The sequence below is a fragment of the Terrapene carolina genome, unplaced genomic scaffold, assembly GCF_002925995.2.
Source record: "Terrapene carolina triunguis isolate 2854851 unplaced genomic scaffold, T_m_triunguis-2.0 Scaffold374, whole genome shotgun sequence".
Classification (NCBI taxonomy): Eukaryota; Metazoa; Chordata; order Testudines; family Emydidae; genus Terrapene; species Terrapene triunguis.
Genome location: NW_020664725.1, coordinates 6,471,056 through 6,484,023, shown reverse-complemented (window position 1 = coordinate 6,484,023; position 12,968 = coordinate 6,471,056). Strand labels below are relative to the sequence as shown.

Genomic DNA, 12,968 nt, shown 5'->3' with positions numbered 1-12,968 from the left:
GCCTCCCATCCCAAACCTACCAGTAGGTTTATTCACCAAAACCACTCCTTCCCAGTCACCGTTTCCCCAAGAGCCATTGGCAGGTTAATTGGCCACAGTCTTCTGGCAGGGGTATCCACCCAGCTACCAGCTCCGCCAGGGTCTAGTGGTGAGACTTGCAGTGTGCATGCATGGATGAGCAGCAAGCCTAGCTCACTGACCGGATGCCGTTTGTAAGATTTCAGGCAAGTGATTCATTGCCCTTGGGTTGCTGTCGGGTCACATTTCCCCTTCCTTTCAGGGAAGAGCTTTAGAGAGCAGCAGTGCGCAAAGTACAACAGCTACAACTTCACAGATCTGGATGGGAATCTGCTGGAGTGGCTCCCCAAGTATTCCGGGGTGTCCCCCCGGGACCGTTGCAAGCTCTTTTGCCGAGCCAGAGGGAGGAGCGAATTCAAAGTATTTGAGGCCAAAGTAAGACACTTGCCTTTAATTATTATTGTCCTTGCCTGGAATATAACAGGATGAAAGGCCCCAGCTGGGGTCATGGAACTGTCTCATTATTGTCTGCTTCTTCTGGCCCAGGTGATCGATGGGACGTTGTGTGGGCCAGAGACCCTCTCCATCTGCGTCCATGGGCAGTGCATCAAGGCTGGCTGTGACCACGTGGTTGGCTCCTCCAAGAAGCTGGACAAGTGTGGGGTGTGCGGTGGCAATGGGTCGACATGCAGGAAAATATCTGGCTCGCTCAACAGATCCAAGTAAGTCCTGGGGAGATTGAAGCCTGGTATTCCGGGGGGTGACGGAAGGAGATGATCATAGCATAAAGGTGGCACCAAGTGAGAGAGATTTGTCTCTCCTGGGGATGTTTTTGGAGCAGTGGCTTTCACCCCATAATGGTCCTGCCCCTTGCAGAATCGAACCCCCAGACAATCTGAAAACTCCGGACGGATGCTCTTAGAGGGCCTGATTCTACATCATTCCAGCTAATTGAAGCTTTGCAGGATCAAGTCCAGAGAGAAAACAGGTTTAATCTTCAAACATAGTCACTGTTTCCAAGGCTCTTTCCCCGGGGGCCAAATACCGGACTTCAGTGGAGCTCCACTGTCCTACAGCAGCTCAGGATCCAGCCTCTGAACCGATTCTTCTCTCTAGCTACACCCCTGCAACCTCATTGACGTTAATGCATTCAAACAGGGTGTAGCAGAGGGAAGAATACACCCACACGTTACTAAACACATTTTTCCTTGCACAGACGACCAGCAGCATGTCAGATGTTTACAATTATTTCAGATTTAATAATCCAGGTTACTCTTCCCCGTTTGTTTTCATTTTTACTCTTGAATCAGCTTGGATAGTGAAACCAGACCCGGTCAGGCCCACCTTTTTGTCTCTTGTCTGTTACCCTTTCTGATTCTCCTGCGCTATCTAAGTGCTGCAATGTTGTGGATGCCAAAACTGCAGGAAAAACTTTAAATATATATATATATATTTAAAAAAAAATACCTCTTAACATTAACTTTTAAATGTATCATGAAATTATTAAGGTTTGCAAAACCAATTCTCTCCTCTCTCTCTCTCTCACACTCACACACACACACACACACACACACACTTAGAACCTAAACTACCTGTCAGTCAGGCAGATTCTGATCTAATTTGCACTTGGATAAATCAGGCATAACTCTATCAGTTTCCATAATGTTAACCTGGATGTACACTAGTGTAAATGGGCTCAGAATCCAGGAAAGTGACCCTGTAATGTTTGTTATCTCTGCCCCAAACTCCATGAAACTTCTGCAAAGTTTATTCCTTATGTAACCCAAGCCGTGCCTGTTGCTTCAAACGTTATCTGGTGCCGCTACCATGTGCTTGGTGCTCTACCAGGCACAAATAAAAAAGTCAATCCCTGCCCTGAGGTGTTTACAGTCTAAGCTCAGAGGTTGAATTTCACCCTTGTGCAGTGGGCCAGCATAAGACCTATGCCATGCTTAAATGGCTCAGTGATCTTGTGCTGGCCTGACACATGGGCGAGTTTTGTTGTCTGGGCCAGAGCCTAAAGACGGTATAAATCCATGTAGTGCCACTAACATCAATAGAACTGTGTCAATTTGTACCAGCTGAAGAGCTGGCCCTTTGTGTTTATGGGTTAAACTTCAAGCAGAATAATGCTAGCCATCGGAGTCCAATATAAAAGACTTCTTGGAAAGAGAGTAACAAAGGGCTGAGATGTCAAATTCCATGTGGCGAGATTACTCCCGGGGTCAAATTAGATTTCCTAAATGGTTTCCTTCCAGGGAACACAATGAATGGAACTTCCATTTGCCAATGAATTGCTTGTGGTTGACTAAACAGAGATTAACATGGTCATGACAGCCAAAAGGATTTAATCTACCAGAGATCCTATTAAGATCAGGGATAAGGATGCCAGCACAACTGACTGCAAAATTCGACCCTAAGGCTTTGTTCCAAAATACTCTATGCATAACTGCCAGCCACAACACAAGCCCTTGAAACGCTTTGTGTAAATATTCCTGTCAGCTACAGGTGCTGACTTGTGCCAGGTGCCGGATTCTAGTGTGTTGCCTCACACCTGTCACAAATGATCACTATTGTTTGCTCAGCACAGACAATGTACAAGGCACAAAGACAGACAGTCCCTGACTTAAAGGCCTTTTAGTCCATAGCCATGACTCAGTGTTCACACTGCAGTCCCTAGGCCCCTGCATACTCCAGGATTCTACAGCGACACAATTTGCCATGGAATCCAGCCCAGTGGCAAAACTGCGCTCCAGAATCTGATTTCATTTTTTTAAAACTCAGTTGCTATCTCTGATGGTTGCAAAGAAAACCTTCCAAACGTAAACCAAGTGCAACCAATGTGGAGATACCTGCTTGAATCTGCAGATGGCCTGGAAAAAAATAGCTCAAAGAGGTGTGAACTGCCCCACTCATCTCGCAAGAGATGTTAACTCTGAAACCTAAAGAGGACAATATAAACATCAATATCAGTAACTGCTTAACTGCTGATTGTTTTAGCAGAAACATCCAGCCAGTGTTCTTATCCTATAGTTCCAAACTGTCACCGAGCCCTCCCCAGGTACCAAAAGCCCCAGCTGCCTCGTACCCAGCTGTCAAAACCCTCCTCTGTGTCTGTGACGAGGTCCCAATGCAGATCTGAGCTTCCAGAACAAAACTCTGCAGCCCCACTGCAATGTAAAAATTTAGGGGCAGTGTAAAATAAAGGGAATTTCATATCAAAATAAATAACTGATTGCACTGCTCATTTTCACATTTTGTTCAGAAAAACCCTCCCGTTTAACATTTATCGGAGGCTGTCACAGAATTTTCCATTCATGGCACTGGAGTGCTGATTAGGTCAAGCTTGTCACAGGCAATATGCTATCCCATCCCTGTACTAATTTGTTTGTAAGTTCAGGATGACAACCATCTCCTCTTGATCCACGCAGGTATGGATATAATGACATTGTCACGATCCCTGCTGGAGCTACCAACATTGACATCAAACAACGCAGCCACCGAGGGGTCCGGCACGATGGAAACTACCTGGCTTTGAGAACCCTGGATGGCAAGTACCTCCTGAATGGAGACTTTGCCATTTCAGCCATGGAGCAAGACCTCCTGGTGAAGGGGACAATCCTGAAGTACAGCGGCTCTCTGACGACCCTGGAGCGGCTCCAGAGCTTCCGGCAGCTTCCGGAATCTCTCACTGTCCAACTGCTGACCGTCTCCAGTGAGGTCTTCCCGCCCAAGGTGAAGTACACTTTCTTCCTCCCCAAGGACATCCCCTTTAGCAAGCAGAAGGTCAAGGAAAAGAAATCAGCCAACATCATCCAGCCCATGCTGACCTCGCAGTGGGTTATGGGAGACTGGTCCGAGTGCTCCAAAACCTGCGGCTCTGGCTGGCAGAGGCGAACGGTGGAATGCCGGGATGTGGAGGGCCAGGCCTCCACCACCTGCGACAAGGCTCTGAAGCCTGAGGACATCAAGCCCTGCGGCGACCTCCCGTGCCCCATTTGGCGCGTCGGCCCCTGGTCGCCGTGCTCCCGAACTTGCGGCGAGGGAGTGCGGACGCGGAGCGCCACCTGCATTGACTATGCAGGAAAGATCGTAGCCCCTGAGAAATGCAGCTCGCCCCCGCCCCAGGCAGCGACCGCCGCCTGCGTACTGCAAGAATGCTGAGCCAGGGCAGGCCTAGTGCATCGGAGACGCATAACGTAGCCAACTACTAACCAGACCAGACCTGGCTTGGCAAGTCAAGCAGGGACGTAGGTTTAAAAGTGAACGTGCACTAATTGACCTGAGCAGGCCCCCGGGGGCAGACCTGCTTGGAAGACTCGTTTCTGGTTCCATCCCCCGCCAATAGACATCTACCTCAGAGGGGGCGGAAAATAGTCCGGGGGAAGGGAGGAGTCCGGTGATTTATTTTTACTGGTCAATAGCAGATGAATTTTAATTTAAGGAGCGAGTAATCCTATTCTAGGCTATTTCCCAAAAGGATGACCTGAGTTTCAGCCATGCCCACCCACTCTCCTTCATTATTTCCCATATGTGGCCTGAGAGACTCATCTGCAGGGAGGCTGAGGGGTAGGATAGCTGCACCCCCTGGCTTGAAGGGGTTTCCATTACATTCAGGGTTTACAATTTGGTTCAATGGCTCTCAGCACCCCCACTATACAAATTGTTCCAGCACCCCTGAGTTTAACACAGGTTTGTTTGTTTTTTAAATCTGTATGGGACGAAGGGCGTGATCCTGCCGCCATTACTCGGGTAGAATTCCTATGCTCTTCAGTAAAGACTGTGGGAGCAGAAGCCTTAAACATGACCTTATACTAATTTGGCAAATTCCATTAGGGTTCGTTACTACAGAGGGGCTTAAGCTGCACAATTTGGCCCCTCTGCCCTGTCCCAGCTTCAGTGGTGTTCGGACCTGGGGCTTTGGTTCAGCCCATTTGAAGCTGGGCCCCTTTGCAAAACTTCTGTGGATCGTGGCTCCGATTTTGGTCCCCTTTGTCCCAAAGTTTGGGGGTGTTTGGATCCAGGGGGCTTGTTCAGGGCCATCTCTATTCTTAGGTGGTTATATACAGCCATCCACCATCTGAACAGATGAAAGGAGAGGGGACAAAGTCGGTCCATTAGTGGTGCACAAATGCAGTGGAAGCCCCGTGAAAAGTCAGCCAGCATTGCACGTGCCCATCTGAACCTTTCCGACTTGTCTCTCTCAGTTAGCCTGCACAGACAACCAATGAACTGTTGCAGGAGGCAGAGTATTGTGAGTAGGGGACCGAGCTCCAGCTACTCCTGAGTCTAAAGGACACTAATTCCTTTATGCAGCCTTAGATGAGTCACTTAACCTCACTTTCCTCAGCTGTAAAACGGGGCTATTGGCACTACCCTGATTCACAGGATGTCATGAGGATTAGCTGATGTTTGAAGGTGAAGAGCGAAATGTTTATTGCATGATATAAGCTAGATGCTGCATCTCAACTATGCCCTGTCTCCTGGCCAGGAGGGTGCGAGCTAGTGTTTCCTTGTGCATAGAAACCCTCCTTGGTTTTCAGTCAATTCTCCCACCACTTTGCCCTAGTATTGTCCTCCATCTGACCAGTCCTGACTAGGACATCTAAAACAGCTTCTCCCAAGGCTGGAGTCTTTTTTATTTCCCTAGCAGGGATTGCTGCCAGAGTTAAGTAACACAGCCAGCTCTTCTCTCTCTCCGACCCAGATGTTGTCTGTCCCCAGTGCAGACATCTGGCCAGTCTCTGAACTTTCACCTTTTGAAGCAAGCTCCCTGTGCTACACATCCGGTGAGACTGATTGGACCTGGCAGCAGCCTCTGTCTTTAGGGAAAATGTGAAAATTTACTTTTTCATCAAAGTTTCTCAATAGGGGAGCCTCATATTACCCAGAAGTTCCATTTTCTTATGCCCCTACCTTGGGGACTCCCAAGAATCTTTCTCCCTTTTGATGCTCTCACACTCTCTCTCTCGTGTGTATGGCTTCCATTTAATTGTTGGAAACAAACCCCAGCGAACTAAAGAGATCTCCATTTGTCTGTCTCTCTCTCTGCCTGTCTCATGTATGTCCTTTTCTAATTAGGGCTGGGTGACCCTCCTGGAGGATAAGATTCTGTGATCATTGAAAACTATTTGGGGGAGGGGAGGGGTTCTCAAACCTATTGACCCTATTTTCCCTGTATTTTAATTCTAGGTTTTTCTAGCTAAAGCAAAGCCTGTACTATAGGGAGGGGCATGCCAGCATTTCCCCATCAGAACAGTGGTGAGAGCAGGTTACTAGGAGGCAGGATTCCTCTGGTCTGTTCCTGACTTTGCAGCTGCTTTCTGACCTTGGGGAAATCACTTCTGTTCTCTGTACCTGTGGCTACGTCTACACTGTGACACCGAGTCTCCGAGCCTAGGTCAATTGACTCACAGGAATTGGCTGTGGGGCTGCAAATAGCAACCTAGAGGTTTGGGCTCGGGCTGGAGCCCAGGCTCTAAGATCCACCCCCCTTGTAGGGTCCCTGAGCCCGAATGTCTACGCTGCAATTTTTAGCCCCGCAGCCTGAGCCCTGAGAGCCCAAATCAGCTGACACAGGCTAGCTGCCCTGCAGCCATGCCGCAGGTCTTTTATCTGTATAGGAGAGGCCTGGCCGAGGTCAGCTCCTTAAAGGTCAGCAACGTATTGTTACAGAATGAGAGTATTTGATGAGGCCGGGAGGAAGCTATTTTACCCACAGATGTTAGCAGTGAGGGCGCACTGAGTGGGTGGGCGGCTGCAGAGCCCTTGTTAGAGCCATTCTTTTATTTATTTATTTTTTCGTTGTTATTCTTATTATGCCAGAAATTGACTCATGCATCTTTGACCTGTTGCTCCTCCTGGGGCTGGCACTCCATGCAGAATGTGCTCTGGCCACCTCATTAGGGGTGTGCCCCAAGACAACATCCACAGTGGGGCCACCCTTTTTTCCTGCAGTCGGTGACCTTTCAAACTAAAGCTGCTACATGCGCTGCTGCTATGGGGCTCCCCGGCCTTTACCCACTCCCTGCATAGACTAGAGTTAACATGCCGCTAGCTTGGCCCACGTGAAAGGGAGACTCTTGCCTGGGGCCCCATTAAACAGCCACGCCAAGGAAAAAGGGAAGGGGGTTGACCCTTCCACCTTGGAATGGAGTTGGGACAGTGAAAGAGAAGCCCGTTTTGTTCATCTTGAATAAAGAATAGTCTGCCTGCTGGCTGCACCGTATTTAATGTAAGGGACAGCAGGAACAGAAGTGCTAAAACCAACAGTTTGGTTCGTCAGTTAAACTCTAGCACTTTCTTTTGGGAAATCTAACTAGCTCGCTCGAAGGTGTGTGGTTAAATCCTCGGGTTGCATTTGAATATCTCAACCAGTATCTCAATACTGGGCTGACCCAAAATCCCAGATCCGAAAGCTCCTGATTTAGGGGTTCAAAATCCAGATCCAAAAGTGTGGCCTATTCAACCTTGGGGTTTGGATCTAGACCCTTACAAAGAGAGGTTTGAGCTTTGAACTCTTATCAGAAGTTGGAGTAAGGAGGGTTGGGTCCTACCCACATCTTAATAAGAACTGACCCAAACCTGAGCTGAACCCAGATAGAACCTTAGCACTGCTGCCTCTTCATTTCTAGATTCTGGGTGCAGATGTGCCAAAATACCATGAGAAAGGCTGTTTGCACCAGGAATCTTTCCAGAAAGCCTGTCCTCACCAGACATCTAGCTTAATTTTGAAGACCTAGAACATTCAGGCCCTGATCTTCCTCCAGCAGGATATAGATAACTCCCACTGAAGCCCAGTGAAGTTTTTCTTATCCTGGGGGTTTAGCTGAAGGGAAGAGAAGACCCCTGCTGATCTGGTTGTTTCCTTTAATCAAACTACTGAATCTCAAGTTTGCTCTCCTCCAGATATGTTGGGAAATCTTTACAAATCCTCAATGGCTTCTTTCAGGATGCAGTGACTCATGCGTTTCTCACCTTCCCTTCGCTGATCTGAGAATGTGTATGCAGAGCAGGTCATGAACTCAACAGCGCCCTCCTCCAATATCATTTTACCGGCATGTTACACAATATATAAAATGGTCGGACCCGAGCCAGAGGGTGCACCTCAGGGTCCAGACTTTGAAAAAGTTCACAGCGTGAGGAATCCAGAATTTCTATTAGGCCCCTTTTATGGAGGTAATGGACAGCTGCAACGTTTGGATCCAGCACTGAATTTCCCCAGAGTTTGAGGTTCAATTCAGGCCTCTCTAATGAACATACACAGAACGCTGCTCTAGCTCCAGGAATTTAAACCATCTCACACGCTCCAACAAATAGTTGGATGCTGAAGTCATGCTTTCTTGCTTTGGTATTTTTTTTTCCTTCACGTGTGTGAGTGTTTAACTCAAAAGCAACTATGTGTCTTTTCTCCAAGGTTGTAGTGCCCATTTGAGATAGGTCAGAAATTGCAGTCTGAGATTTCCCTGAGACTGTGCCAAGGAAAACATATGCACTAATAATGAAGCCCACACTGGTGTCAAACAAGCAGAGAGACCTCCTCTGTTCACGTCCATGGCGCAGTTCATTAGCTAGAACTTCTTGCATGTGCAAGTTCCCGGTTACAGACAAATCCCAATCAGCATGATATTTTTGATTAACTCCCCAATTGCTTTCTAGCTCTGCTTGTGTTCCCCTTAGTCCTAAATAGTGTAAGAGGACTCTTCATCCCCAGTTCAGTAAGGTACTGAAGAGCACATCTGGCATTAAGTATGTGAGTAGTCCCATGGACTTCAAATGAGTTTAAAGTTAAGCATGGGTTTAAGTGATTCGCTGGATCATGAGTGGGAGAATGCATCTGTGGTATATAAAGCTATGTTGAAAAAGTACCTTGGTGTTTTGCTGTATTGGTCCCTGATATGGAAGTAACATTATAGCAAGCATTTGCACTGGTACTGTTGTTTTATATTCAGCACAGGCCTGTGTCTCTAAGCTTGAAGTGAGAATTCTTTACAGCAGCTGCATTCCTGCTACTGAGGGTTAATAGTTTAACGCCAGCATGTGAGGTCCAGCCCTGACCACTGAAAAGTAAAGCTACCCTCGAGGTGACAAGGGCAGGAAACCTGCTAGTTTCTCATTCACGCCAATGTCAATCCTATTTTAAGCAGACCTTTTTGGTCTCTTGTTCTCACTCTTCTAGTTACTATAGATTGAGATTCGCTCTCAGCACAAAATGTGGATCAGGATCAGAACTTCTTTATGGGGTGTTTTGATCCCGGGCATTGGGGCCCAGGTCTGATACATACATTTCACTGGGTGATGACTGTTTTGGAATTCCTGACCTATCCTTTTCTTAGAAACATGTAGCATTTATGGTGATGTAAGTCAAATAAGTTATATATAGGAGATATATATATAGAGAGAGATGTATATATGTTTCCCTTCAGTGAAGGATTGTAGCAGTGTACTGAGCCTCTTCTGTAATATATTTATTATGAATATTTGTTTTGTACAGTAGCTGTCTGAAAAGAAGGTGTGACCATTTGTGTTTTAAGATGATGCTGCTGTTTTCCCCCATCCTACACCCGCAGGGGAGTTTTGGGGGAGGAAATCTCGCTAATCTTTCTAATTGCTTAGTTACACAACTGGTATCTCACTACTGTTTGGTGTGCAAATCAGGACGCGATTTCCAATCAAGCTTTGTAATCATAACAAACCAATAGAAATAAACGTTCTAATTTTATTTTAACAAAGAAACATTTTCTTGTTTTATCCTGGGTTTTGTTTTGTTCTGTTAATCTTTGAAAATGGATAGTCCAATTGTAATGCTAGCCTTTATCTCTTAATAAAGGACTTCCTGGAAATTACCACATTGTCAGTTTTTGTTTTCCACTGGTTAGATTTGGTTTCATGAATACTTTCCTCTGTGTGTTTTATATGTCCAGCCCATGAGCCTTATTTCTGATCCTCGCTTTACCATTTTTTATGTAACTTTTCAGAAATGTCTCTCTGGATTTTAAACTAATGAAACAAAACATTACGATAGGAGGCAGTCAAAATAAATCTGTGAGAAATTGTGGAGTTGTTTATATTTTGCAGGTTGCTTATGCTGTGTTAGTAGGTACTGCAGAACTCTGTGACTTATTAGACCTGAGAAGAAATATGTTCTAGTGGTTAAAATAGGGGGACCGCTGCGTTCTTCGTTTAACTCTGCCGCCAAATGAATTACTCTGCATTTATATTGGTGTCAGAGAGAGCAGAATTTGGTCCTTATTGTTATAAATGTAGCATCATCCTCGAAAAATACAGCTGTTAAAGTTTGGCACTTCTGACGCCATATTAGGTGGCAAACTTATCTGGATGTATGGACTGAGTTTAGAGGGTGTCTCACTTCATATAATATAGATGGTTTGCCTTTCTCAATGCACATGTTAGCTGGATTCCCTCTACCTTCCCTTAAATGACTTAGGCCCTGATTCAACAAACCACATAAGCACATGCTTAAAGTTAAGCACGTACTTAGGTGTTGTGCTTAACTGGGGTCTTACATTGCCAAGTCAGTAGGAGTCTAACACATCCCTTTGTGTCTTATATATCCCTTCTGAATTTATCCTAGCAGCATTAAACACTAATGCCACTGACTTCAGTGAAGTTACTATGGATTTACACCAGTGTCTCTGAGCAGAAATTGACCCATTACTCTGCTTATGTTCTACTTGAGTATGTCTGATTCTATGGTTGATTCACCCAAGCTTTGCTTCTGTAGTCTGTACTGTCACCAGAAGCCTTCTTCAAAAACACAGCCGTCCATCATATAGAGGCTAACGTTTATCTTCTTTGCATTACATGGTTGCTCATCTGTTATTCTGTTTAGACCTAGACCCCAGCCGTAGGGATGGTTGACGTGCCATCCATGGAAGGTAAAAAAAACCAGCACATGCCATACATTTCAACATGTTCCTTCCTGAAAACTGTTGTCACTGCAAGATTATAACTTGGCCAGTGAAATACAAAGCCTTGGGCTTGAAATACCAAGGAGAATTTGAATAGAAAATTCTGGTCCCAAAGCAAAGTGAGCACCTCTGAAATGGCTTCTTTGCATCTTTCCAGTTTCTGGTTTCTTTGCCAACAAAGTGGTAGGGCCAGTGCCGCTCAGGAGAATGGGGTTCAAAGGTTGCTGTGTTTGTGCTTCCCCATGGTGCTAATTTGCACCTTGGTTACACACTGGTGGTCCACAGCCACAAGGGCTCTTGTGCTAGTGAAGGATTGCCGTGCTATAGGGACACACTGGCTGGGCCTCCTTTCCCCCCAACTGGTGGCGTGGCACAGGTATTGCTACGGTGCATCTATACCCTAAGGAATCTCCCAGGCAAGGGGACAGACTCCTGAAGAGTCTGGTTAAGTTCCTTGGGCCGCCAGTACGGCATAGAACGGCCAAAATGCAGCCGAGGCTCACTCCTTGCCTGGCTTTGCCCTGCTGTGCAGGCATGGTGCCTCACCACCTAGCTGGCCCTCTTGGCCTACAAATGGTCTATGCTCCATGCCCAAGCTTCCTCTATCCTGCCCTCAGCTTGAGCAATGGGGCTGCACCAGGGGTTGCTTGAGGGACACCGATGCCAATGAATTCAGGCACGTACTTGCAGCTGGTACCCTAGCAAGCCTCTGAGGTTTGGGAACAGTTGCTTTTACTTCCTTCCCTAAAGATTTACTGGGCAAATGGTGCTGATGGCAGAGGGTGTGGGCTGCTATTTTTGGTCTCAGCCCAGGAAACACAGAAAGGGTTAGTCCTCCACCACAGGCAGTGCATGGTAGCCTACTCTACAACACGTCACTGTGTTAATGGGCACAGAAATGCATGACACCCTATTTATAACCTGCGTACCACTAATTTTAGACAACATCCGTTGGCCCCTGTACAGCTGGGTCCTATCTTTCAGCTCATTAAAAAGCCAGGCTTGCCTATTGTTTCCTCTTCGTTTTCAAACCAAACTTTGTTTTGCTCTTATCGCTGGAATTTCGTGAGTATTGGTCAGCTTGGTGCTGCTGCATATCGGTGAAGCCATGGGTGACAGACTATTAATGGGTAGGTAAAAGCTACCAGCTAAGCAGGCCTCTGTATCACTACAACTAGATTTAAGAGGTTAAAAACGGGGCAGGAGGAGGCTTTAAGGAAAGGCATATCACTGGAGTTTCTCTGCAGCTGTTCCCTTTCGGGAAACAGACAGATTAGGTGACAGCAGGCAGTGAGATGCGCTACCTTATTTTTGCCAGGGAGAGAAGATGTGTCCCAGTCCTGGATTCACGTCGTTCTCGCATGCAGAACTAGGGCTGTTATCCAGTGTCTCAGTCGCATTCCAGTTTGAGGTAATTATATTTTGTCAGCCTACTTCCCTCACTGCAGATTTCCTTGGTTATGGCATTTCCTTCACTTCTCATCCTAAACTGCTGGGTCGTGCCAAACAGTTGCTACATTCCACCCCAGAAGTAGCTGCACGTCAGCAGTGGGTGAAGTGATTCACGTGTGTCTGTGCTGGTGCAACGCACTATGTGGTCCTGTAGGATGAAATGTGCTATCTACTCACTTAATCCTATCAGGTCCTTGAGTGCAGCATCCCACACGATCACGCCATAAATGCACAATACATAGAAGCCATTCTCATATAATGTGTGTGAGCTATACTGGAGATGGGCCCAAGCATGTAAAATCATAGCCAAAGCCAGATTCCCAACACTCACAATGGACGAGGGCAGTGATGCTCAGACCGCAGCTGGCTCTTTAATGTGTCCCCTGCAGCTCTTTGCAGCCCATGATATTAAAACAGTGTGATTGGTTAATAACTCAGATTGGTTATTAAACAATCAGGATGCTTTTACTACATTATTAACCAATTAAGTTATCAACTTGCCCTAAGTTATTAACTTATTTGCCATGAGACTAATATATATATAGAAACTAAATAGTTCCCCATCAG

The 12,968-nt window shown here is 46.4% G+C and overlaps 1 protein-coding gene across 1 annotated transcript in view; it reads left to right on the top strand.

The window, feature by feature from the left end:
- Positions 1-4,658, top strand: part of ADAMTS8 (ADAM metallopeptidase with thrombospondin type 1 motif 8) — a 28,750-nt gene extending 24,092 nt beyond the window's left edge. The window contains exons 6-8 of the mRNA XM_029912895.1: positions 218-453; positions 565-740; positions 3,450-4,658. Coding sequence (XP_029768755.1) covers positions 218-453; positions 565-740; positions 3,450-4,182 — 1,145 coding nt within the window. The 3' untranslated portion in view covers positions 4,183-4,658. The remainder of the gene's footprint in view (positions 1-217; positions 454-564; positions 741-3,449) is intronic.
- Positions 4,659-12,968: the final 8,310 nt, after the last annotated feature.